This window comes from Lynx rufus, unplaced genomic scaffold (assembly GCF_022079265.1).
Source record: "Lynx rufus isolate CCGP_SWC_20201006 ecotype Redwood Valley unplaced genomic scaffold, mLynRuf1.p SCAF_21, whole genome shotgun sequence".
NCBI lineage: Eukaryota > Metazoa > Chordata > Mammalia > Carnivora > Felidae > Lynx > Lynx rufus.
Window position 1 is genome coordinate 618,956 of NW_025814836.1, and position 23,327 is coordinate 642,282.

Here is a 23,327-nt window from a genome sequence, read left to right on the forward strand (position 1 = left end):
CTGGGATAAATCCCACTTGGTAACAATGTATAGTCCTTTTTGTATAGCTGCATTTGGTTTGCTGGTATTTTGCTGAGAATTTTTGCGTCTATATTGATAACAGATACTGGTTTATAGTTTTCTTATGATGTCTTTGTCTGGTTTTGGTATTCGAGTAATACTCAACTCATAGAATGAATTTGGAAATGTTCTCTTCTATTTTGTGAAAGAATTTGTGAAGAGTTGGTGTTAATTTTTCAAATATTTGGTAGCATTCACCAATGAAGCCATCTGGTTTGGATCTTATCTCTGTGGGAAGGTTTTTGAATATTGATCAATCTTCTTTACTTTTTATAGACTTATTCAGATTTTCTATTTCCTCTTGAGTCAGTTTTGATATTTTTGTCTTTCTAGGAATTTCTCCATTCCATCTAGTTTATCTAATTTGTTGATAAGTAATTATTCATAGTATTCCCATATAATCCCTTTTATTTCTGTAAGGTTGGCAAATTAACATCTCCAGATATATTCCTGATTTTAGTAGGTTGAGTCCTATCTCTTCTTTTGTTGGTCTAACAAAAGGCTTGCCAATTTTGTTAATCCTTTCAAAGACCAAACTTTTAGTTTTGTGATTTTTTCTATTGATTTTTTATCCTCTATTTAACTTATTTCCACAATAATCTTTATTATTCATTCCTTCTGCTTGCTTTGGGTTTAGTTTAGTCTCCTTTAGTTTGTTCTTTTTCTAGTTTTTAAGTTGAAAGTTTACATTATTTGAGGTCTTTCTTCTTATTTATTTATTTATTTATTTATTTTTTAATGTTTATTTTTGAGAGAGAGACAAAATTCAAGTGGGGAGGGGCAGAGAAAGAGGGAGAGCCACAGAATTTGAAGCAGGCTCCAGGCTCTGAGCTGTCAGCACAGAGCCCAATGTGTGGCTCGAACTCACGAACAGTGAGATCATGACCTAAGCCAAAGTCAGGCACTTAACTGACTGAGCCACCCACGTGTCCCTCTTCTTTTTTAAATGTAGGCGTTCACAGCAGTAAGTTTCCCTATAATCATTGCCTTTTCTGAGTGCCATAAATTTTGGTATTTTGTGTTTTCATTTTCATCTAAAATATTTTATAATTTTCCTTCTAATTTCTTCTTTGACTCGTTTATTTAGAGTGTGTTTTAAATTTCCACCTATTTTTGACTTACCAAATTTCCTTCTATTATTTTATAATTTCATTAGAATTGAAATTACTTTGTTTAATTTCAATCCTTCTCACTTTATTGGTGCTTGTTTAATGACCTAACATATGGTGTATCCAGAGGAATGTGTCATGTACACCACGGAAGAATATTTGTGTTGCTGTTGTTGTTGGATGGAATGTTCAATAGATGACTGTTAAGTCTATTTGTTTTTTTTAAGTCTATTTGTTTATAGTGCTGTCAAGTCTCCTATTTCCTTGTTGATCTTCTGCCTAGTTGTTTTAACCATTATTTAAAGGGTGTATTGAAGTCTCCAACAATTATTTTGAATTGTCTATTTTTCCCTTCAATTCTGCTCATTTTTGCTTCATATATTTTGATGATCTGTTATTAGGTACATAATGTTTATAACTATGTTATATCTTTTTACCATATTGAACATTTTATTAGTATGTAAGGTTCTTTATCTCTTAGAAACTTTTTTAAAAAATATTTTTAATGTTTATTTATTTTGAGAGAGAGAGAGAGGGAGAGCACATGAGCAAAGGGGGGAGGGGCAGAAAGAGGGAGAGAGAATTTCAAGAAGACTCTGTGCTGTTAGCGCAGAGTCCAACGTGGGGCTTGAACCCATGAAACCGCGAGATTGTGACCTGAGCCAAGATGAAGAGTCAGATGCTTAACCAACTGAGCCACCCACACGCCCCGAGAAACTTTTTGATTTAAAGTTTATTTTGTCTGATATTGTACAGTCACTTCAGCTCTTTTTGGTTCCTATTTGCATGGTATATCTTTTTACTTCTTTTTACTTTCAACCTATTTTTTGTTTTTGAATCTAAAGTGGGTCTCTTACAGATAGTATATTGCTGGATCATGTGGGCTTTTTTCCCCCTTTTAAATCCATTCAGCCAGTGTTTAACTTTAAATTGAAGAGTTTAATTGGTTTATAGTTAGTGTAATTATTGATAAGGTAGGAGTTATGTCTTTGATTTTGCTATTTTTGACATGTCTTATGTCCTTTTTGTTATTATATTCCTCAATTATTGGCATTTTGTGTTAAATAAATATTTTCTAGTGTGCCATTATAATTTCCTTGTCATTTCTTTCACCATATAATTTTCAGTTAATTTTTAGTTGATTCTTGAGGGTCACAGTTAAGCTTGTGCTATTTCAACCCTCTAGATTTCAGTAAGGGCAATTACTCCCATGACATAAAGGCCTTGTTTCCTCTGTTGAACTTCAAGTTATAGGTTCTGAGTATAAACAAGTATTCCTAGGGTACCAAGTGTTGTCTCCTTTGCTTGTTATTTCTCTGGTGTCTGGGATCTGACTATTGGCAACTCTTCACTGGAAAATAAGGCCTTGTCAACTTTTTTGTTAGATTCAATGTTTCTAAGGTTCTAAGGAAAAGCAATCTGTCATAGCAGCATGGCCTTGTTGCCTTTGCTTCTTGGATCAAAAATCTGTAGGTTCTGAATATGAGCAACAACAGTGTCTTAGTTTGGGTTGTTGTAACAAAAATTCTCTGCTTGTATAAACTGTATGGCTTATAGACAACGGAAATTTATTTCTCATAGTCTAGAAGCTAGAAGTTGAAGACCAAGGTACTGTCAGATTCAATGTCTGGTGAGGGCCCATTTCCTCATGGTTGGCTACCTTTTCACTGTGTCCTCACATGGTGGAAGGGGCTAGGGAGCTCTTTGGGGTCTCTTTTATTAGAGTACTAATCCCATTCATGAGGGCTCCAACCTTACAGTCTAAGCAACTCCCAAAGGTCCCATGTCCCAATACCATCACATTTAGTAGTGGGAATACTTGGCTCATACTCAGAACCTGTAACTTGACTCAGCACACAGAGAAAACAGGGCCTTTATATTCTGGGAGTAATTGCTCTTACCAAAAACCTAGAGATTGAATTAATTTCAACATATGGATTTTGAGGGGACATCAACATTTAGTCTATACTTAACATGGATGGCTTCTTTTACTCTTTCACTCTTCTTGCAAATCTCTGCATCTAGGATCTAATTCTGGACATGTATTCTTTAGGCAAGAAATCCTTATCTCCTCTTTGTGTTAGATTCAGAATTTCTAGGTTCTGAGGTTGGGCAACTATACCCAGGACATCCAGTCATTAAATCCTCTGTTTGGTAGAAAACAAATACAGTATTTATATTGTGATAATGGACAACTACTTCTTCTGGCCTTTTCCTCACTGCTTCCTCACTCAAACCAGAACACGAATAAGTGGAACTACTCTTGGGAGCAATAGGCCTTACCCTCTTTACTTTTTATATCTCAGATCCCTAGGTTCCAAGCATGAGCAACAACTCCCACTACAATTAGGCGTTGTTCTCCCTTTGTTGGCTCATACATCTCTAGGTTCTGAATATGTGCACCTGGGGGCACCTGGGTGGCTCAGTCGGTTGAGCATCTGACTTTGGCTCAGGTCATGATCTCATGGTTCTTGGTTTGAGCCCTGCATCAGGCTCTGTGCTGACAGCTCAGAGCCTGGAGCCTGCTTCGGATTCTGTGTCTCCCTCTCTCTCTGCCCCTCCCCTGTTCACACTCTGTCTCTCTCTCAAAAATAAATAAACATTAAACAAAATTTTAAAAAATGAATATGTGCACCTGTTTCAAGAGTTCCAAAGCCATGTCTTCAGTTTGTTAGATCCCAAATTGGTAGGATTTGATTTATGGGTACTAATACTTCAGGGCACTAAGACCTCATTTCCTATAACTGTTAGATACAAGGGAGGCTAACTAGTTTCAGGGCAACAAGGCTTTGTCCCTTCTGCTTGTTATACAACATTCTTTGTATTACAAGTATGTCCAACTTCTTGTCTCCTCTGCTTGTTGGATCCCAGGTCTTGGTTCCAAATATGGGAAATGACTTCCAGGTCAGCAAGGCCACTGCTTGTTGGATCAAACACCTCTAGGTTTCCAAGCCTCTATTTCCTGGGCTTTAAAACTTGTTCCCACTGCTTGTTAGGTCCAAGATGTGTAGTGTAAGTGCCTGACAAATAACTTTCTTTTTTTAACTGTAAGTGCCTGACATTAAGATTTTGACTGCTGAGGCATCCATTTCAAAACATATTGCTAGCTGTGTGATATAGTACGAGCTACACAACTAGATCAAGAGCTAGGCTGCTCTATTCATGAAGTTCCCCCTTTTAAAAAGCTCATGGTGACCTAGATAACTGACTAAGTGACCCTGCTTTTCCTTTCCCATGCTTTAATTCCCGCTCTTTGTTTTAAATTCACCAGCAAAGAATGAACTTGTGAAACACTAGGCACCCTACCCTTGATCCCTATAAAGTCAGAACCCCAGGTCTATGCATACACACACTCACTCTCTCTCTCTCTCTACCTGTGAACTCACTATAAAGCCCTGGGCATGTAGTGTACCCTCTAGGACCTATGAATAATAACATAACTTTTTTTTTTTAACAAAGTTACCTGATTGTTGTTGCTGAAGCATGTTTTGCAATCACAATAAACACCACAAGGGCCTATCCAGCTACAACATTGGCTGCAGTTGGAGAAATGTCTGTGGGGGCTACCACAAGTAATATGGGCATGGGTGAGAGCCCCAAGTATTCCTAGCTGAAAGTATTACTATACATAGGCTGAGACCAACACAAAACAAAATGTCTAGGATTCAAGTGTGAGTGCATACTTTCTAGGCACCTAGACCTTGTACTATATACTTGTTGGATCCAAAGTCTCTAGGTTCAAAGTATAGAGAACTATTCACAGGTTATCCAGGGCTGGGCTGACCTCCTCTCTTGTTGGTACCAAAATCTAGGTTCACAGTAGAGGTACAAACCCCAGTGTGCAAAGACCTGGTCTCTTCTGCTTGTTGGATCTTAGGCTTCTGGGTTACAAATATTGGCCATAATTTGACTCTAAGGCCTTGTGTGTTTTTGTTTAGCAAAACTTTAGGTTCCTAATGTGGGCTACTACTCTCAGCTTAACAAGGCCTATTCTGTATTGCTTGTTGGATATCTAATGTCTAGGAACCAATTTGAGCAACAAGGCCTTGTGTCCTTTGCGTTGTATCCCAGGTCTCTATTCAAGTTTGAGAAAATACTCCCAGAAAACCAAGACCTGGTCAAATTTCTTTAGTAAAAATGAGCCTCTAGTTTCTGAGTATGAGCCACTAATCTCCAAACATTAAAACTTAAAAAAAAATCTGCTTATTGGATGCAAAGTCTCCAGAGTTTGAGTAAGAGAAACCATGTCCAAGGCATGAAAGTGTGTTTTATTCTCCTTGCTGGATCTCAGGTCTCTAGGTTCTGGGTATAGGCAGTGACTTTGAGGACATCATGCCTATTCTCTTCAGTTTATTGGATCCCAGGTAACTACATCTTGAATCTGGACAACTACACTCAGGACATTAGGAACTCATCTCCTTTCTTGATGGATTCTGGATATTTATGTTCGGAGTATGGGCTTATATTCTCAGGTTACCACATCTCCTCTGCTTGTTGGAATCCTGGTCTCTAAGTTCAGATTTTGAAGAACTATTCCAAGAGCACCAGAAAGGTGTTTCCTTTGCTATTTGTTTTCCAGGTCTCTAAGTCTTGAGTACATATACCTTCTAAGGCAGAGAACCTTGTCTCCTTGCTTGATGGTTCCTAGTTTTCCAGGAAGCGGCCAAGGAACTACTCCCAAGGCACAAAAGTCTTGTGTTCCCCACTTATTGGATTCTAGGTATCTATGTTTTGGGTTGGGGCAACTTCTTCCCAGGAAAAAGGTATCACATATTTTCCTTTTGGGACTCCAGGTCTCTAGATTCCAAAAATTGTTACATGCTTTCAGGGCACTAGATCGATTTTCCTCTGCTTGTTGGGTATCATATCTTTAAATTCTGATTATGGGCAAATAATCTCCAGGCACAGAGGAATACGTTACTTTGCTTGTTGGGGTCTAAGTCTCCAGGATCTTAGAATGAGCAATAACACCAAGGGCACCCATGACTTTGTCTTTTTTCCTTAATAGACTTTCAATCTCAGAGATCTGAGCATAAGCAACTGTTTCCAGGGCACAAAGCCCCTGGCTACTCTGCTTGAAGGAATTCAGGCCTCCAGGTTCAGATTATGAGCAATGATTCCCAGGGCACCAAAGACTGTATCCTCTATGTGTTCTCTAATTTCTTCTAAGAATGAGAACCTACTCCTAGGGTATCAAAGCCTTGTCTCGTCTCCTTGATGGATCTCACTTCTATGATTCAGAAAACTCTTGCAAGGGCATCAAGTGGTCTCCTTTTTTTTTTTTTTTTTTTTTTTTTTTGTCACATTGTGGATCTCTGAGCTGAGCATGGACAACAATTACCAGGGTACCAAGGTCTTGTGTCCGCCCCTTGTTGTGTTCCAGGTTTGTACATTTTCAATATTTCTTCCCCAAGCAAGAAAGTCTCATATATTCTGTTTCGTGGATTCAAGGTCTCTAGAATCTGAGAGTTGGTAAGTACACTTAGGGCACAAAGTTCTCTGCTTGTTAGATCTTAGGTTCTGATCATGGGAAAATATCCTGGCAGAGGTATAGACCCCTCTGACTTTTGGATTCCCAGTATATATTCTGGGGCTTGACCACTACTCTTAGGGCTCTGAATCATTGTCTCCACTGTTTGATTTTATGAGCTGAGTTTCCAAATATAGGCACCTATTTTCAGGGCATTGAGACCTTGTCTCCTCTGGTTGTTGGAAATCAGTCTGCAGGTTCTGAGTATGGTCTACTATCTCTAGGCACAAAGGCCATGTCTCCTATCTTGGTTGGATCTCAGGTTCCTGTTCCAAGTAGGGATAACGATTACCAGGTCATTAAAGCTGTCTAAACTACTTGTCTGAATCTAGTTATTCAGCTTCAGATGATGAGAATCCCATGTGTTCCACATAGGGTTAACTACCCCCAGGGTGTCAAGGTCCTGTCTCTTCTGTTTGTTGCATCCTTGGCCTCTATGTTCTGGCAATGAGTCTCTACTCCATGGGCAACAAGGCCATGTTTCTTGGTAGATCTCAGACATCTAGGTGCTGAGTATGGCTGACTTCTTTAGGATTCACAGCCTTGTCTGCTTGTTGGGCTAGACTTAGGCTCCCAGCATAAGCAATTATTCTCTGTTGCAGGGAGTATGGCCGGAGTTGCAAAGATGAGTCTGCAAACAAAGTGCAGTCAAGTGAAGGTCCTCATACTCAAGTCAGAATGAGGCCCCAAAACCAGAATGAAGCTTCTTTTAATTAGGATAATTGCTAAAGGCTATGTGCATAAAGTCAGCTAAGCAAGAGTCTTAATCTAATGGCTTAGCTTTTCAAGGTTGAATTTTGAATTAATTGGTTTCTATAACACTAGGAAGTGTCAGGTGTGAAGGAGGATCCAGCCCTGGACAATGTTAATGGCTCTAGGCATTCCTGCTAGCTGCAGCCACGTTCAGCTTGTAAACATGTCTTAAGGCCTTGCACCTTCTCCAGCCCTTCCCTTTTGAAGTCTTTTCCTTTGATGCTTCTCTCCTGCATCTTCCACAATTCTCTGTGCTCCAAGTCTTGTCTCTCAGATTTGGATTCTCAGGTGTCTAAATTTCAAATATGGGCAACTACTTTCATGTCATAAACACTTTGTCACTCTATCATTGCTTTAGCTCTCATTTCTAAATATTCTTGAGATTTCTCAACTTGGCTATATTAAAATTTTTTTTTAACGTTTATTTATTTTTGAGACAGAGAGAGACAGCATGAACGGGGGAGGGTCAGAGAGAGAGAGAGGGAGACACAGAATCTGAAACAGGCTCCAGGCTCTGAGCTGTCAGCACAGAGCCTGACGCGGGGCTTGAAATCACGAACCGCGAGATCATGACCTGAGCCGAAGTTGGGTGCTTAACCAACTGAGCCACCCAGGTGCCCCTCAACTTGGCTATATTTAAAATGTAATATCATTTCCATTATGTCTAGGTGTTTTTAATGGTAGGGTTTTTTTTTCCTCAGAAAATCTATTCCATCATATTTTCAGTAACCAATTTTGCTAGTTAACTAAAATAAATGTTAGGGGCGCCTGGGTGGCGCAGTCGGTTAAGCGTCCGACTTCAGCCAGGTCATGATCTCGCGGTCTGTGAGTTCGAGCCCCGCGTCAGGCTCTGGGCTGATGGCTCAGAGCCTGGAGCCTGTTTCCGATTCTGTGTCTCCTTCTCTCTCTGCCCCTCCCCCGTTCATGCTCTGTCTCTCTCTGTCCCAAAAATAAATAAACGTTAAAAAAAAAAATTTTTTTTTAAATAAATGTTTACACTCCAATTTTTGTTCTGAAGTTTTATTAATTTTTAAGAATATAATTTTATGTTTGTATGTTTAGAAAATTAGAAAATACAGACAAGCATAACTAAGGGAATAACAACATCATTTTCCACTGTGCAAAGTTTATCATTATTAATCCCTGAGAATTACATTTCCAGATCTTTTCCTATGCATGCACACACATATACAGATACTCTTTTGCTAAAATGTTTCCATCCTATACATTATTTTGCAACTTGTTTTTTCTGCATCAGTGATATCCACCTATTCAATGTCAGTATTTATTCACTTTATTTATTTATTTATTTATTTATTATATTTTTAAAAATGTGTTTTTAATTTTGAGAGAGAGAGAGAGAGAGAGGGCACGAGATGGGGAGGGGCAGAGAGACAGGGAGACAGAGAATCCCAAGCAGCCTCTGAGCTCCCAGTGCATAGCCTGATGGGAGGCTCAAACTCAAGAACAGTGAGATATGACCTGAGCCCAAATCAAGAGTCAGAGGCCTAACCAACTGAGCCACCCAGGTGCCCCTCATATAATTTAAAATCCAGATTTTATTCAGATTTCTCCCATTGTCCTTCAAACAGCCTTGTCATACAAATTGTCAAAAATATCCCAAGCCAAGACTCTGCTTTTATATTTGGTCTCTTAAATTGCTTAACTAGCTCTTAATTCTCTTTTCATCTAACTGAGACCATTTCTTCACACCATTGACTTGTAGATGAGACTAATGCAAATTATTTTCTTTTGATGTCTTTAGCAAGTTTCTCTATTTCCTGTGTTTCTGATAGCTCAAAGGTTACAAGATCCCAAAGATGTGGTTTAATGAAAACTTAAAAAAAAACTATAATGTATCATAGTGATATTGTGCATTTAATATTGTGTCAGAAGACTCAAAATATCTAGTTGACCCTTCATAAGTGGTGCTAAGAGTGGCCACTGAATTAGGATGATGTCAGTAGGAATGCCCTATTCCTCATTAACCATTCACAAAATGGTTTAGCAGGAGTTGCCTGAGTCAATGTAATTAGGATTTATAAAACACTGATTCCTTAAGTATGCCATTACTTCTACATTTATTACCTGGCTTATTCTGGGAAGTATATAATAAGAATAGATGGGGATATGCTGCAGGAGCAAACAACTCTTGAATCCTGATGACTAAAAAAAATGTTTTCTTCTTGGTCAAGCTATATGTCAAATATTGTTTAGTAGTGAGACCTCTGCTTTCACAATCACTGAGGGACTCAGGTTGATGGAGGCTCAAATTCAACACCTGCTCCCATTATTGTCATGACGAAGAGAATGCTAGAATGTCTCACATTAGCAACTTACTGCTCCAGGCTGGAAGTGACACACGCTACTTCTATCCATGATCCACTGGCACTACCTCACTTCAAGGAGAAATACAATCTTCTGATGTTCTTGGAAAAAGGGGGACTACTGCTGGCACTAACACTGGTTATTGAACACTTACTCTTTGCCTGCCACCTAGTATACATTGTCTCCAACTGGCTGTACATTCCAGGAGATAAGTAGTTATATCCCTACTCCATAGACAAAGAAAGTGAGGTTAAAGATTTCTACAAGGTCTAGAAAGTATCAAAGTCATAATTCAAATCTAGGTCTTTGTGACTCTACAGCTCATGGAGGGATCTTTTGGTGGGGTAGTGGGATGAAAGTATCTTCATTTCTTTTGTCTTGGAGTTTGGGGTCTTCTTAGGCTCTGGTTGACCCTAAGGATAACTGGAGTTAGGGTGAGGCCAAGGAAAATGATGATGAAGATGATGACAATGATGGTGATGATGATGATGGTGATGATGATTATGACATATATTGAGATGTTACCAGGCATTTATTAAGTGTGTTGCATCAAGAACTTCAATCTTCGAAGTAGCTCTATGAGGTAAATACTTTTATTATCTTCATTTTAGAATGAGACTAAATAACTTGCCAAAACTCACATAGCTAGTAAGTAGCAGAAGTGAGACTTGACACAGGCAATCTGACTGTGAAGTTTTTCCTCTTGATGACTACAAACCTAATCAGTCAGGCCTGGTCTTGCCTTAGACTTTATTAAGAGAGATAAAGAAATTTTGACAGCTGTGTTATAAGTGCTTACCCAGTTCGTACATTTTACTTGAAAATGTATCAATCCTATAGCTTCTGCAAAAGGACTGGGTCCAAGTAGGTATTTTTCACTACATGACTCACCTCCTAGCTCTGGTGACTGACACTAAGGATGGAGACTTTCCTCAAGAAAGAGGGACCCTCCATAGCCTGGCAATAGCCAAGGAGATTTTTTTCTCTTGGGAATCAGGAGTTGGGGCATGGAGTCAGGTAGATAGTGGTGGGACTTTGAGCCATGTACAAACAAATGAAAGCCAGACAGATTTCTGAGGAAATATCATTTTAAGTAGAGAGAATGGCAAGTGCAAAGGTCCTGAGACAGAAACATATTAGGCATGTTGGAGAAGTAGCAAGAAGACCAATGTATTTGGAATGAAGTGGGTGAAGAGGGAAGCGGAAGTAACTAAGAACAGAGAAGGAGCCAGGAATAGATCAGGCAAAACCTGTAGTAATGGCCTTGGATATTATTTAACATATGATGAGAAGACATTAGAGAATTATGGTCATGGAGAGAGATAATCTGAAACATATTTGAAAAGTATCATATTGGTTACTGGGTGAAGAATGGATGATAGAGCACAATAATGGAATCAGGGGGTGCAGTTAGAAGGCTCTTGCATAGATGCAGGTGAGAGATGAAGGTGTTTTGGTTCACATTATTGTAGAGGTGATGGGAAGTGGTCTAATACAAGATAGAGCCATAGAGTTTGTTCTTGGATTGGATGCTGGATGTAAGAGAAAGAAAGGAGTCAAGGATGATTGCGAAGGTTTTGGCCTGAGTAATTGGGTGCATGGTGATCTATTTATGGAGAGGAATAGGGTATGTGGAAGGGAGATCCTACATTCAGCTTTGGACATGTCAAATTTGAGGTACATATTATTCTTCCAAGTTGGATGTGAGACTATGGAATTTAGAACTGGAGATCTATATATTTTATGTCCTCAACTCTGAGATACACATTTTCTGTATATTATTATCTCTGAAACCAGGATACATCCCATTATCATTGGCTGTCAGACAAGTGGCATTTGTGATTTAGCTATGACATCTTCTTTTGACACCTGTTAGTAAGATCAAGAAAATAACGGCATCAATACATCTTTGATTTAATGAAAGATGTCAAACCTGGGGGTATTGGTGTATTGAAAGCCATGAGATTAGCTGACACTATTCAGGAAGTGTTGATAAAAAAGAGAGCTGAGGAATAAGCTTGGGTCATTCCATTATAGCAAAGTCAGGAAAATAAGGAGCCCGATGAGGGATTTCCAGTCACATAGAGGAAACTGGGAAAATGTGAAGAAAAGATATCAATTATGAAGTCATGAGCAAATGTGAACAAACTACTAGGAGCTTACATATGGTGAGGATTGATTACATGAGATTTAGCCAAGTGAATATCATTGGCAACCTCTGTAAGAATATTCTGGTGGAGTGGTAGGAACAAAGCCTGACTGTTGTGGTTTAAGTAAGAGTGAGGTGAAGTAGAAGTATAAAGTAGGGACCATTTGAAAAGGAATTTTGCTATTAAAAAAAAAACAACAGAAAAAGGAGATATATTCTGGAAGGATATGTGGAATTGAAAGGAAGGTCTTTATTTTTTGAGATGAGAGGAGGGGAACGGGGAGAGGGAGAGAATCTTAAGCAGGCTCCATACCCAATGTGAAGTCCAACATGGGGCTCTACCTCACGACTCTGAGATCATGACCTGAGCTGAAATCAAGAGTTGGATGCTTAACTGAGCCACCCAGGCACCCACAAAGGAAGGTCTTTAAAGCTAGGATCCCATGCATACTTATCAGTTGATAGGACAGATGCAGCAGTGAAGGAGACATTCAGGGAAGAGTGAAGGTGAGGTGAGGCAGCGACTAATACCTGAGTGGAGTCATTGATATGTGAGGGGGTGGACCAAGAGTACTAGTAGGGGGATTGTGTACCCACAAGATAGGGAAGCTTTATCCACAGTAATAGAATGAAAAGGAAAAACTACATAGTTATGGTGAGAATTTTCATGATGAGAACAGTTTTCTCAGGGTGCTTCTGGCTTTAATAATATCTGCTTGTTAATTATTTCTAATTTTTAAAAAAAATTTTTTTTTCAACGTTTATTTATTTTTGGGACAGAGAGAGACAGAGCATGAACGGGCGAGGGGCAGAGAGAGAGGGAGACACAGAATCGGAAACAGGCTCCAGGCTCTGAGCCATCAGCCCAGAGCCCGACGCGGGGCTCGAACTCACGGACCGCGAGATCGTGACCTGGCTGAAGTCGGACGCTTAACCGACTGCGCCACCCAGGCGCCCCTATTATTTCTAATTTTAATAAGTCTGGAGGTGGATGGACACAAGACTGGGTCAATCAATGGTGCATATATGATTTCCAGGAGCTCCTTTTATCCTTCCACTCTGTTGTCCCCAGCTGGCTGGCTTTTCTTCCTTAGGCCTGTTGTATCCTTGGTACCAGATGGTTGTGTGGCACTAGGGAAAGGGAAAGGTCTGTGGAGTAGATATTCAATTGTGTGCCTCAGGAGTTCAGGCACATAGTAACTACATGAAGCGGATTCACCTAGCATTCAGGTTTGCCAGGCAAGTACAATGGAGAGAAAGAGGAATAAATGATTAGAAATTATGGACAAGCAATATCATGGACTGCAAAACTGAACTTGGCAAAAAAGAAAAGTGAGGATGTGAGTCAAGACTTCTAGAGGGGTTGAAGATTGTTTGAATAATTACTAGAGGAAGTGAACTGGAAAGATAAGATGCAGTGATCAAAGAGTCAGAGGCTCACAACTGTGATCTTCTAAATGATTTCATGAATGGAACAGATCATGGTGGTGAGTAGCTCAGGAGCAGCAGGAAACAGGATGGTTAAAAGTAAGGCCATGAGGAAGTAGAGGCAGGAACACTGAGTGGGTGACTCCTGTGCTAGGAAAAGCCCTGATAATGGAGCCAGTGATAGCAGTGGTAAAAAGGTCATGAGTGGAGTGGTTTAAATCTTCAATGAACATGAAAAGTGATGGATAGTACCGTGGATTGTTGCAATCAGGAGGGTGGTATAATCCGGTATCAAGTGTTTCAAAGAAGTTCAGTTTTGTCTTGTTTTTAAGTGAAGCAGGAGGAATAATGGTCTAAAAGTGTCAGGGATCTACTTCTTGCCCTAAGATGTATGAATGTGGAAGAATAAAAAGCCACTGTTTTCCACAAGGACTATAGGTTTTTCATTAGAACAGGACTATGATGAGAATATGCCTGTAAGTTCCACAGGGTTCAGGGGTAGGGGTGTGGGAATAGATGAGAAATAGGTACCTAAAGATAAGACTATGGAAAGAAATGAGATTAGGAATATACAAAGCTTTAAATTTACTCATCTTTTTTTTTGGGTTGTCATCTGTGCTTTTGGTGCCATAATTAAGAAATCATTGCTAAATTCAATGTCATAAAACTTTCCCTCTATGTATTCTTCTAAGAGTTTTATACTTGTAGGTCTTACATTTAAGTTTGATTCATTTTGAGTCAATTTTTATATATGGTGTAAGGGTCCAACTTCATTCTTTTGCATGTGGAAATCCAGTTTCCCCAGCACCGTTTATTGAAAAGACCAACCTTTCACCATCGAATCATCTTAGCACCCTTGTTAGAAATCAATTAACCAGATATGTGAGTGTTTATTTCTGGGTTCTGTGTTTTATTCCATTGATTTACGTGTCTATCTTTGTGGAAGTACCACGCTATTTTGTTTACTGTAGTTTTGTAGTAAGTTTTGTTATCAGGAAATATGAGTCCTCCAACTTTGTTCTTTTCAAGATTGTTTTGGTTTGTATATAGGTTTTCATAGGTGTTCATTAGCAGGTTGAGGAGTTCCCTTCTCTTCCTAGTTTGCTCAGAGTTTTTATGAGATGTTAATATTTGTCAAAAGCATTTTCTGCATCTATTGGGATGATCTCATGATGAATTGCACTTAGCTCTGAATGTTAAACCAACCTTGAATTCATGGGATAAATCCCAGTTATGCTGTATTATCCTTTCTAATGTTGCTGGAATCCATTTACAAAAACCTTGGCTAAGAATTATTATACCTAATGTTCATGAAGGATTTTGGTTTTAAGTTTTCTTCCAATGTCTTTTTCTGGTTTTGTTATCAGGGTAATACTGTGGGTATCGAATGAAAATTTTTCCTCTTCTTCAATTTTTTGGGAGAGTTTATGTAGAACTGTTTCTACTTCTTTATTAAATATCTAGTAGAAGCAGAATCTATCAATGAAACAATCGGGGCCTGGAGATTTCTATTTTGGAAGGTTTTTAAACTGTGAATTCAATGTTGAAAATAGGTATAGTCCTGTTCAGGTTATCTATTTTGTTTTGGCAGCGTATAACTTTCTTGGAATTAGTCCATTTCATATAAATTGTCAAATTTGTATGTATAGAATTTTCCTAGTATTTTCTTACTTTCATTTTTGAAGATTTTATTTTTAAGTAATCTCTACACTCAGCATGGGGCTCGAACTTACAACTCCAAGATCAAGAGTCACATGTTCTACTGACTGAGCCAACTAGGTACCCCTACCTTACTATCCTGTTGAAGTCTGTGGGGTCTTTACTGGTATCTTCTCTTGTATTCCTGATATTGGTAACCTGTATGTTTTCTCTCTCTTTCTCTCTCTCTCTCTCTCTCTCTTTATTGGCAGTCTTATAGATATTTATCTTTTATCTTTTCAAAGGAACAACTTTTAGTTTCAATTACTTTCTCTGTTGTTTTTCTATTTTCAATTTAATTTATTTCTACTCCTGTATTATTTCCTCCTTCCTCCTGTTTTGGATGTATATTGCTTTTCTTTTCCTAGTTTCTTGAAGTGTAAGTTTAGATCCTTGATTTTAGACCTTTCTTCTTTTCTAAGAAAAGCAGCTAATGTTATAAATTTCACATTCATCACTGTTTTAGCTACATCCCACAAATTGTGACATTATATTTTAATTTTTATTCAATTCAAACAGTTCTATTTCCCTTGAGATTTCTTCTTTGACCTGTGGATTACTTAGAAGTATATTGTTTAATTCCCAAGTGTTTGGAGATCTTCATGTTATCTTTAACCGACTTGTAGTTTAATTCTATTATGGTTAGAGAACATACTTTGTAGGAATTCAATTATTTAAAAAAAGTTTAAAGATATGTTTTTTGGCCACTGGTTCAGTGGTACTGATTCCCTTCTCCGATTCCCCTGCTCCTTGAATTCTGCCTAGGATTTTAGTTGCTTTCAGTGGGACAGCAGGAGGCTCTTACAGACTCAAGACAGCCTCCCGCTCTGTGTTCTCACCTGTACAGGTGCCCACGGCACATACCCTTGTAGCTCGGTGCAACCCAATCTCCGTTAAGTCCTACCCCGCCCACAGGTGGTTCGGAACGCAGTGCTAAGCCGGGGACAGGAGTGTGTGCGTGCAGCGGAAATCCCGCCCCCCGGCGCTTGCGGTTGGCCCTGACCGCAAGGGGTGAACCCCTCGGAGGAAGATGAACAGGGTTGAAGGAAGCAGGAGAGATGGGAGGAAGGGCGAGTGGGCTCCTGTTTTCCATTGGCTGGGCCTGCCTCGTAGACTCTCTGTGATTGGCTGGGCGCGGGGGCGGTAGTCCGTATCGGCCCGCCCCTCCGGTCGAAAGAGGCATAGGGATCACCAGCGCCGGCGGAGCCAGCGGCTTCTTGGAGGCTGTGTCCGCACGCCGCCGAAGTGTGGCGGCAGGGCCTTAGCGCGTCAGGTCCTCGTCCCCGGGGGCGGAGAGGGCGGCGAGCCGCTGGGGCGGCGCGGGTCGGGACCCAGGGCACGGTCGAGCTAGGGCGCGGCGGGCGTTGGCGCGGCTGCCGGACCTGGGCCTGCGCGGACCGCCCGCGGCGCGCGTCTTGGGCTTTCCATTTCAAAGTGATTATTCTTTTGGATTTTTCTGCAGACGTGACTTTTGATTAATTTGTTTCACGCACCACTTACTGGTACGGAATAAAGAGGCAGATGCATGCTACTGTCATTTGTCGTTGAAATGTGGGCTTCCTGTCTGTCCTGTGTTTACCTTTTGGATTTAAGGGAAGGGGATGACATTGTGATTTGGTCTCCTGTGACCGTCCATTCTCAATGTCTTGACGACGTAGTACAGAAACCAGGCGAATTCCGTGTGTGGCTTTTACCTATATTGGAAGTAGGCTTTTTCGTTCCTCCTCCTCCTTCCTGTCTCTCCATCTTTCTCTTCCTTTCTCTTCCTTTCCTTCCCCTCCCCCAACGGTTCTCTTCTCCCATCTTTCTGTGTTTTTTTTCCCCCCCGCATTAAACCTTGTGGGAGGGTCTTTGTACAATTCTGAAAAGCTTTAGGTGTTCCAACATATTTATTTTACTTGCAGGACTAACAACTGGGAGGAAGCTGGAGGAAAGATGCCCTCTGATTCTTTCTGTTTGGTTGCCCAGACTCGACTTGACTCCAAATGGTTGAAAACAGATATACAGGTGGGGTTTCCACATGCCTTTTTCTTAGTGTGTTTCTGCCTCCATATTTAATTTTCTGTTTAAAGCTTTATATGGGATAAGTAAGAGGATGCAGATCAGATCTCGCCATGGTAGAGAAGCAGGTTTATTTCCTATAATTTAAAATGTACCTTTATTGTATCAGTTTTTATAGACTGTGGCTACATTTTAATTGAAGTTATGTGTAAGTGCAAGAAACTTGAGATCTGATTATGAAAACATTTTTCCTATTACTATTTTTAAGAGGTCTGTGTTATTAAGTATACCTTGGTGATATTTAGTGATAGTTTTTGCGATGTTCAGATAGGAGGGGAAGTGACATGTAGTAATTTATTATGTCCTGCAGAGACTCACAGGACCCTGTGTTTGTGTTCCTGGAGAGACAAGAGTTCATTTGAGCTGTTTGTTTAGTATTTGTGACTGGTCGTATTAATAGGAAGTGCTCAGGTTTTCACATAAAGAATGTGTGGAAACAAAATGTTGGCCTTAGACTTTCTAATGTTTTGATTTAATAATGTAATTGCAAGCTTGTCCAGACATTGTCAAATAAATAATAGCAGTAATGTTTCTGTAGACTTTTTTTTTTTTTTTGCCACAAGTTAGTTTTCTTTGTAAATGGTTTGTAAAAACTACTTTTGTTAACTCCATATTAACAGGAAAAAGAAGTGTCTGAAATATTTTGTAGTATATATGGGTTTTCTTTCTCTTTCCTGAGGTTAACTGTTTTAACTATTTATCAAGTAATCTACCTTTTTCAGTATGATCTTGCACAGTTTATCAAGAGTCATATATTCTGTAAGCACTTGATCATGGATACTTGAAGTATTATTGCCCTTCCTTTTTTTTTTTTTTTCTTTTAAAATTTTTATTTAAATTCTAGTTAGTTAACATACAGTGCAGCATAGGTTTCAGGAGTAGAATTCAGTGATTCATCACTTACATACAACATCCAGTGCTCATCATAACAAATGTCTTCCTTAGTACCCATCACCCATCTAGCCCATCCCCCACCGACCTCCCTCCCCTCAGTTCTCTATCTTTAACAGTCTTTAATGGTTTGTTTCTTTTTTTCTCTCTTTATTCCCCCTTCCCATATGTTCATCTGTTTTGTTTTTTTAACTCCACATGAGTGAAATCATATGGTATTTGTTTTTCTCTGACTTATTTTGCTTAACATAATAACACTCTACCTCGATCCATGTCACTGTGCAAGATTTCTTTCTTTATGATGGCTTAGTAATATTCCATTGTGTATTATGTATTTGTGTGTGTGTATGTACACACACACACATATAACATAGATGTATACATACATATATATACACTACCACATTTTCTTTATCTATTCTGTATTCATCAGTCAGGGACATTAGGGTTGTCTCCATAATGTGACTATTGTTGATAATGCTGCTATAAACAGTGGGGTGCATGTACCCCTTTGAATCTGTTTTTGTATACTTTGGGTAAATACCTATTAGTGCAGATGCTGGATTGTAGGATAGTTCTATTTCTAACATTTTGAGAAATCTCCATGCTATTTTCCAGAGTGGCTGCACCAGTTTGCATTCCCACCAACAGTTATTGCCCTTTCTTAATTTTTTTTTTTCTTAAGTGTTGAGTCTCAAGTCATGATCTCATGGTTTGTGGGATTGAGCCTTGTGTTGGGCTCTGCGCTGGCAGCACAGAGGCTGCTTGGGGTTCTTCTTTCCCTCTCTCTCTGCCCTTTTCCCGCTCACGTATGCACGTGCTCTCTTCTCTCTCAAAAATAAATAAATAAACATTAAAAAAAAAGTGTTGAGGCCTAGTAGGTATGAGAGCCAGGTGCTTAGAACTATGTTGTGGATTTTGGGATTGTTATTAATGGTATAATGTTAGATTAAAGCACAAAGAATTGGGTTATGAATTGGCATAGTAGTGACTCTTTTGGTTTGTTATTGTTTCAATGTTGCCTTTTATTTGGCAATTACTGTTCATTTTCTTTCGTTATTTTTTTAAAAAGTGGGGTTGTGGGAAGTAAGATGAGTAATTTCTTATTTCTGAAATCTTGAGATTCAGGGAAACTGATTTTAAGGCTTGTTTTTTGAATTAGTGTTTTTGTATTTTGCAAAACTTGTTGAAGTAAAGAACTTTATCTCATGAAGTTTTTCTTTTCTTTTTAATCACTATTGAATAACTGCTTAATGTGAGTTTTAACATCTTGATCTAAAACCAGTTTAATGCTGAGTTTAGTGCCTATGATGATTCAGGCAGATATGCTTAAAAAGAAACACTGCTTATGCTTTAGAGTGCTTACTATTTTCCTTTTGATTTAATGTAACATACGGTGTTTGGCCCTTCATAGACATTTCAAATATTAGTCAAAGCCATCCAAACTTATCCCAGGAGTAAGTGAAGAGATCTATGTTTTGGAGAGTGCACCAGAGGGAAAATGTGTTTTAGGTATTGAAGCCACTTAATATCATGAAAAAGGTGATCATGGACCTTGGTTATATATAGTTTCTCAAGCATTGCTTACTATATGTGAGGAATAAATGTCGTTTTACCCTAAGAAATGACTTAGACATAGTTTCACTCTTTGGAATCCTTCCCGCAGACACACATTGCAGATGCAAGCCTTGTACCGATAGGTTTTACCCTCTCTACCAACTGGAGTGGGAAGTGCCCCATTTCTTAGGTAGAGCTTTGTATTGGGAACAAAATTGATAACTGGTTAATTAATATTATGTGGGGTAGAAACATGTTTCTTAACCATAGGATTTAGCAAATCTATTTTCTACAGCTATTTTTGTTTGAAATGTCCTTGAGGTTTTTAGCAACTTTAGAAAAGAAAAATTTTTTTTTTTTTTTTTTTAAAGTTTATTTTTATTTTTGGGACAGAGAGAGACAGAGCATGAACTGGGGAGGGGCAGAGAGAGAGGGAGACACAGAACTGGAAGCAGGCTCCAGGCTCCGAGCCATCAGCCCAGAGCCTGACGCGGGGCTCGAACTCACGGACCGTGAGATCATGACCTGAGCTGAAGTCGAACGCTTAACCGACTGAGCCACCCAGGCGCCCCAGAAAAGAAAAATTTTTAAAGGCTATGAAAACTTTTAATATGTGTATATTATGAAAAGCATGGACACTGATCCTAGACTTTCTTGTTAAATGTGTCAGGCCTAGGATGTTGCAATGAGCTGCCACTAATGGAGTGACAATTGTATGGCAGGCGTATATCTGGCTTTTACATATATAATGCTTTTTGCGTTTTCTTTATAATTTTTTTTTAATGTTTATTTATTTTTGAGAGAGAGACACACACAGAGTGTGAGCAGGGGAGGGGCAGAGAGAGGGGGAGACATAGAATGTGAAGCAGGCTCCAGGCTCTGAGCTGTCAGCACAGAGCCGGACATAGGCCCGAACTCACTAACCATGAGATCATGACCTGAGCCGAAGTCGGACGCTTAACTGACTGAGCCACCAGGCACTCCTGCTTTTTATGTTTTTGATACTCTTCTTTTTTTTTCTTTTAGAATTAAAAAAAAATTTTTTTTTAACATTTTATTTATTTTTGAGAGACAGAGCCCAAGTAGGGGAGGGGCAGAGAGAGAGACACACACAAAATCTGAAGCAGGCTCCAGGCTCTAAGCTGTCAGTACAGAGCCTGATGCAGAGCTTGAACCCACAAACCACGAGATCATGACCTGAGCTGAAGTTGGATGCTTAACCAACTGAGCTAGCCAGGTGCCCCTTCAATACTCTTTTCTGATTGTTGTGTGGAGTACTTTGAATCGGCAGTTCTTCACAACTCTCTTGAAGAGTCAATAAAATACAGAGCTAAGAGATGTTATCTACATAATCACTACCGTTACCATTTTTTATATTTAAAGTAAAAGTCCTGTTTGATGTGATTGGTAGTTTCTCAGTGAACTGAAAAGTCAATTAAGCAAAGGAACTATAAAAAATAGTTTTTTTTAAAGGTATATGATACCTTAAAACCTTTTTATTCTTTTTTTTTTTTTTCCTAAATTTGATTCAAGAGATAGCAAAAGGGGGAGGGGTAGAGAAAGCAAGAGGGAGAGAGAGAATCTCAAGCAGGCTCTACACTGTCAGTGCAGAGCCCTATGCAGGGCTCCATCCTATGAACCCGGAGATGATGACCTGAGCTGATATCAAGAGTTGGATGCCTAACTGACTGAGACACCCAGGTGCTCCAAGAGCTTTTTATTCTTAAATCATATATGCACATTTATTTGCTAGTCTTGATGTAAGGCTAAGGGTATGTCTTTGAGCATGGTCCAAGAATGGTATTATCCTTTTCTTGCATAATCTGTACTCAGATTAATCTCCTTACAGTTTCTATTTTTGGGTTCTTTGAAGTAGAGCATGAAATTAGATATGTATGATGCAATTTTTTTTTAACTTTTTATTTTGAAGTAATTATAGACTCATAGGAAGTTGCAAAGAAAGTGGAGACGTCACTGTATACTCTTCACCCAGACTCCCCCAGTGGTTACATCTTATATAACTATAGTACAGTATCAAAACCAGGAAACTGACATTGGTACAATGTGTATATAGTTCTCTGCCAATCATGTAATTATACCACAAAGATCTGCCTCTTGCTCCTGTATAGTCACACCCTCCTTACCCCACCATCTCTGACCCCTGGCAATCACTAGTCCATTTTCCATCTTTTTAATTTTGTCATTTTGAGAATGTCATATGGTAATGTGACCTTTTGAGATTGGTTTTGTTCATGGTGTAATGCCCTTGAGGTCCATCAAAGTTGTTGAGTATATTAGTAACTAAACTCGAATCATTTGTCTCTTCTAATCATCAATTTAAAATGAGTAAAGATAAGTTAAATATTAAATAAACATAAAATTATTACATGTATATACTGTCACTTTATGCTTGGAAATATCAGTACCTTAAAGAACATAAAAGTGATCATCTTGGTAAATTCTATTCTCAGGTTTTCCAGTTGACAGATGAGATGTAGAAATAAAAGAATTTTGTAAATACAGGTAACTTAATATTCCTAATGGTATCTTTTGATTAATTTCTTGTCTATAGGATAGGTAGCATACCTCACTTTTTTTTTATTGATGAATTTGGTTATTTGTCTTTTTCTCTGTATTTTGGATTAATTTTATCAGAGCTTTATACATATTGTTAGTCTTTTTTTAAAAAAAATAACTGTTCTTAGAAAAGACTAATAATGTTTATAAGGAGAATATAATAAGGTTACCATCACACATTGACCACAAGACTTTTTTGCAGAAGAAGATTGAGTAACACATTTATGGCACCCTCTAAGAAAAGAAAATGTGAGCCAAGGATGTTATGTTCTAGTAAAACTGACTTTTCAGGTAAAAAAGGCACAACTTTATCAATGAACGAATATTGTTCCCATGAGCTCTTCCTGAGGAAGCTAGTAGAGAAGGATCTTTAGATGACTTAATGACTATAGACGGGCATGAAGACTCTTGGTTATATGTGGAGCCTGGAATAAATGGGTTTTAAAAGGGAGAGAGCATATTATGTAATTGCTGTAAGCTTAGACATGGTACATTATAGTATAACTGTTCTGCCAGTATCTAATGTATTAATGATACGCATCGAAAATTTCACTTTAGGTGTTGTATTTCATCTGGGGTTCCATTCAGGTCCTTTTTATATCTTCCATTTCACTTGTCATCAGGTTCATATTTTCATATTTGTGAGCCTATGGACATATCTATATAATAATGCTTTTAACGTTCTTGTCTGCTAATTCTATTATCTCTATCACATCTAGCTTTATTTCTATTGATTGCTTCTGTTGTTTCCATTGATTGATTGCTTTGATTATGGAGCATTTTGTATGCCAGGACATTATAAGTATTATGTTATTCTGTGCTGGCTTTTGTTTTATTTATTTATTTTTTATTGAATGCTGGACATTATAAATATTGTATTATTCTGTGCTGGATTTTTTTTTTTTTTTTTTTTTTTAAGAGCATTAGTTTGTCTGGCATGCATGTAGGTTAGTTGGGATCAACTTAACTTTTTTAAAGCTTGATTCTCAGGTTTGTTCAGGCTGATGTAGCACAGCCTCTAGTCATGTGCTAATTTATCTGCCTTACTAAGGCAATACCCTCCTTAGGACTCTTCCTAATGCTCGCTGTGTTGGGTGTTTTTTTCATTCTGTTTGGTAGAAACATAGGCTTTTCTCAGACTGGAAATCATGGGAATTCTGCCCACTTCTTTCTAGAGCTTCTTTCC

The 23,327-nt window shown here is 38.7% G+C and overlaps 1 protein-coding gene across 1 annotated transcript in view; it reads left to right on the top strand.

Annotated features, from left to right (window-relative positions):
* The first annotated feature begins 16,266 nt into the window (after positions 1–16,266).
* The window catches only part of HERC2 (HECT and RLD domain containing E3 ubiquitin protein ligase 2), a 274,285-nt gene continuing 267,224 nt past the window's right edge, over positions 16,267–23,327 (top strand). The window contains exons 1-3 of the mRNA XM_047086559.1: positions 16,267–16,328; positions 16,518–16,557; positions 16,960–17,062. Coding sequence (XP_046942515.1) covers positions 16,991–17,062 — 72 coding nt within the window. The 5' untranslated portion in view covers positions 16,267–16,328; positions 16,518–16,557; positions 16,960–16,990. The remainder of the gene's footprint in view (positions 16,329–16,517; positions 16,558–16,959; positions 17,063–23,327) is intronic.